At 32.3% G+C, this 3,729-nt stretch overlaps 1 protein-coding gene across 1 annotated transcript; it reads left to right on the top strand.

Annotated features, from left to right (window-relative positions):
* Positions 1 to 313: 313 nt before the first annotated feature.
* LOC139861828 (large ribosomal subunit protein uL29y-like) lies at positions 314 to 2,096 on the top strand. The gene is made up of 4 exons (XM_071850350.1): positions 314 to 447; positions 554 to 689; positions 1,460 to 1,616; positions 1,817 to 2,096. Exons 1-4 carry the CDS (start codon positions 444 to 446, stop codon positions 1,889 to 1,891), a joined length of 372 nt encoding a protein of 123 aa, XP_071706451.1. The 5' UTR covers positions 314 to 443; the 3' UTR covers positions 1,892 to 2,096.
* Positions 2,097 to 3,729: the final 1,633 nt, after the last annotated feature.

Genomic DNA, 3,729 nt, shown 5'->3' on the forward strand with positions numbered 1-3,729 from the left:
TTTGATTGATTTTAAAACTTATGACTTTATTAGTATTATTGAACTTTATTATTATATATGAAAAATTTGAGTAACAATTAGAATATTTGTTTCTTAATGATGACACAACACGTACGTATCAAAGCTAAAAGTGATATGTAAAAGATGTGACCACTGACCATATAGTTACTTTGGAGTAACTAAAAATATTTTTACTTGTTGCAATTCTAATTTCTAAGTACATATTTATCATTTTTATTTTTCAAATTTAAATGCAGAAAAAAACTAATTGGGCTTACCTGATCTTCTAGGGGCTTTTAATCCATAAATAAAAGTTGACCAGTTTGGGCCGGCCTTTTCTACATAACAACCCTAATCGTTTGTTCATTTTTTCTTGTTGGTAGGGTTTCAATTTTCCGGCAAGCAGCCAGACTTCATTCCAGTTCATCCCACAGTTTGAATCTATGGGTACGAAATCATTACATTTGAACTTCCGATAATTTGGTTTATACTTCTGAATTTTATAAATAAGTTTGCCTGATTTGTTTACTCCAAATTTGAATGTAAAACACAGCGCGAATCAAAGTTCATGAGCTAAGGAACAAATCGAAGGTCGATTTGTTTGCTCAATTGAAGGATTTAAAGGCTGAACTTGCTCTTCTTCGTGTCGCTAAGGTTACCGGTGGTGCCCCAAACAAACTCTCCAAGATGTAATTATATCTCTGTGCCTATATACAGTATTATTATTATTATTATTTGGGAAAATTGCGCAAGTAATAAAATATCTCAAATTAGCACAATTTCGCACTTATAGTTTTCGCAAAAAATATCGCAAAAAATCTTCTAATTTCGCACAATGGAAGGAAAAAGCAGCAGAAATAAATTAACTTCACAAAACTGGCCAATTTCGCAATAAGAGGCATTTCTCTAATGATTTTCGTTTTTATTCTTAATTTTATATATAAAAACCGTTTGAGTGTTTTTTTACTATATTATGTAAAAAGTGTTAATTAAGTAATTCTTACGTTATTTGTATATGCCATGTTTAAGAGATGATTAAAACGATTACACAAGCCTGCATATTATTGTCACTCCAGCATATTATTGTCACTGAATTTATCAATATATTTAATGAATTATACCACATTATGTTACTGGTCTATGTGCTTATGTATATGCGCATTTGATAATTTGTTTGTCATATTTTTTGTTTGTTTTTAATTTTTATGGATGAGTACTAGTAAAGATTGTTTTTCAATGTTAGCTGGGTTTTAATGCATATATGATGTTTTTACTGTCTACTCGTATGATTTTCAGCTAACTTTATATATTAGGATCCTCGAGCCTAGTTTGATGATACATTGAATGCAATTTGGTGTATTGTTGGGTATGCTAATCACAATATAACCAATAGACCAGGTCATGCTTGTGGCTTCATGTCTATTAACATTATTTTTAAGTATTTGTTTTGTTGTTGCAGTAAAGTGGTGAGGACATCAATTGCTCAGGTACTAACTGTGATTTCACAAACTCAAAAGTCTGTTCTTAGGGAAGCATACAAGAACAAGAAGTATTTGCCTCTTGATTTACGCCCAAAGAAAACTAGAGCAATCCGAAGACGTCTTACCAAGCATCAGGTACCAATAATTCAATCATTGGCTCTTTTATATGAACTAATGTTATGCTGACACTTACTATGAATGTGTAGTGAAGTTCTTAAAACTTTAAATAACAGAATGGATCTGAACATAGTTTCTTTACAACCCAGCCATTTGGTAGTTGTAATGTTTTTGTTTCTTTAAACAGAGATTTATCAGATTGTTATATTTTATTGTAGGCTTCGTTGAAGACCGAAAGGGAAAAGAAGAAGGAGAAGTACTTCCCGTTGAGGAAGTATGCTATCAAGGCTTAAGGTGAAATTTGTTATGGACAACAGTAATCTGTTTCCAGTTTTATGTACGATTGATCCTAAATTTTGTTCGGAGTATTTAATTGTTTTTCTTCAGTGAGTTATTAGACAGATATGACGTTACAGCTTGCTCTTGATTTTAAATAGTTTAGTTATAAATGACTTGTTTTGTTGGTAGCTTAATGCATTACATTCGGACTTCAGGTGATGTTATTAGAGATTACTCTTGTTATAGTATTTAGTAGTTATATGACTTGTTTTGTTGGAAGACGTCCTACATTTTTTTTTGTTAGTAGCATAATGTATTGAACTTTACATATAGACTTCAGAGACTTCGGGTTTTTACGTGTGTCAAAATGAATAGAAGTTGGCCACGCTGTATCATTTTTGTGCTTTGCATGAATCTCTTGTACTAGTTGAAGTTTGTCTACATCGTGTGTTTATATAAAGGATTTATTGATGATTCATGTATTTCAGGTGTTTGTTTTCCAAGTTTTTTGTTATTTTAATAATTTTTGGTATAATGTTTTGTGTTTCCTTTGTTCAAAATCATCAATTTGCTTTAGTTTTTTTAGTGACAATCTAGTCAAGAGAAGCTAATCTTTTATTAGCTGTTTAGATAGTCCATCTGAAAAAAGTCTGAATAATAGCATTATTGTAGTTCGAGTTATCAATTACGGTTGACATTAGTCACTGATGATCTTCCCTATAATCAAGTTATGAACACCATTATAGGTGTTTCATTAACGACTAGTCTAATGTGTGCTATCGATACCAACACACTTCGGCAAAAAGGATAATCATTGCCTTAGAAGTCGGGGTCCGCTATGTGAAAACTCTTTGCAAATGTGGAGCTCCATTTGTTCCAAGAATTTGCAAATCTTGCCACAATGGGATTAGTCTCATTCCCGCAACATCGAAGGTATTTCTTGAGATGTGACAACCTTCTTAAAAACAACCTTACTAGGAATTAAATAACAGTGTGACAACGACACAACCTTATAACTATTGATCAAGTTTTCGTGTTTCCTTGATTTTCTACGACTATATTATTGTAAAGTGCGGACCTATTATATACGCAGTAGTAGCACGGACTACCACTTAAATATGCGATACAGCGAATTTTTTTTGGGCTTTTAACTAATGATACCACTAGATAGTGTAATTTTTTTTTTGTGTGACACTATTGAATAATGTAATTTTTTTTTGAACTTTTAACTAATGACACATGTGACTACGATTCCTAGATCCGCCATTGTCAGCGTGACTTTTGCTATACTCTATCATCATCTTTCGATATGATAAAATGCTAGCTGATGTTGAAATAATGTGTCCAGATTTCATGATGCCTTTATTACGACAAAACACATCTTCTTGATTATTTTCTTTGAAAGTTCAATGTAACTTCATCAAGGGTTTAGTTGTTGCGCATTCAAGTGTTTTATTCATAGAAGCGTGATTTTCATACGTGAGACTTCGTCGTAATAAGGAGATTATAAGAGAATGAATATCTTGTTCTTATCCCTTACACTTTGAAACTTTGTCCAGTTGACCCGGACAACATTTTTCGGTTAGAAAGCCATTTCAAAGAGACAATTCGTGTTAATTTTACCAGCATTTTAGTCAATAACACATTATGAACAATCCCTCCATAAAAAGTTATAAAATCTCCTGTAAGTCCTTTAACTTTCATTAAATTAAACGTCTTATCTCCCGCAAACCATAAAATAGAACGGAACATGGATCACTGCATTCGACAATTTAATACATCATCAAACTACTCTGCGGGAGGATGAGGATACTGATGATTATTCACACAACAATCATCAAGGCCACCCGAA

Source organism: Rutidosis leptorrhynchoides, chromosome 8 (genome assembly GCF_046630445.1).
Source record: "Rutidosis leptorrhynchoides isolate AG116_Rl617_1_P2 chromosome 8, CSIRO_AGI_Rlap_v1, whole genome shotgun sequence".
Taxonomy (NCBI): Eukaryota; Viridiplantae; Streptophyta; class Magnoliopsida; order Asterales; family Asteraceae; genus Rutidosis; species Rutidosis leptorrhynchoides.

Bases quoted from the DNA above. Each gene is read 5' to 3' on its own strand.
- LOC139861828 (XM_071850350.1), top strand. The intron at 690-1,459 runs GTAATTATATCT...TTGTTGTTGCAG, and splicing joins CCAAACAAACTCTCCAAGAT to TAAAGTGGTGAGGACATCAA. The intron at 1,617-1,816 runs GTACCAATAATT...ATTTTATTGTAG, and splicing joins GACGTCTTACCAAGCATCAG to GCTTCGTTGAAGACCGAAAG.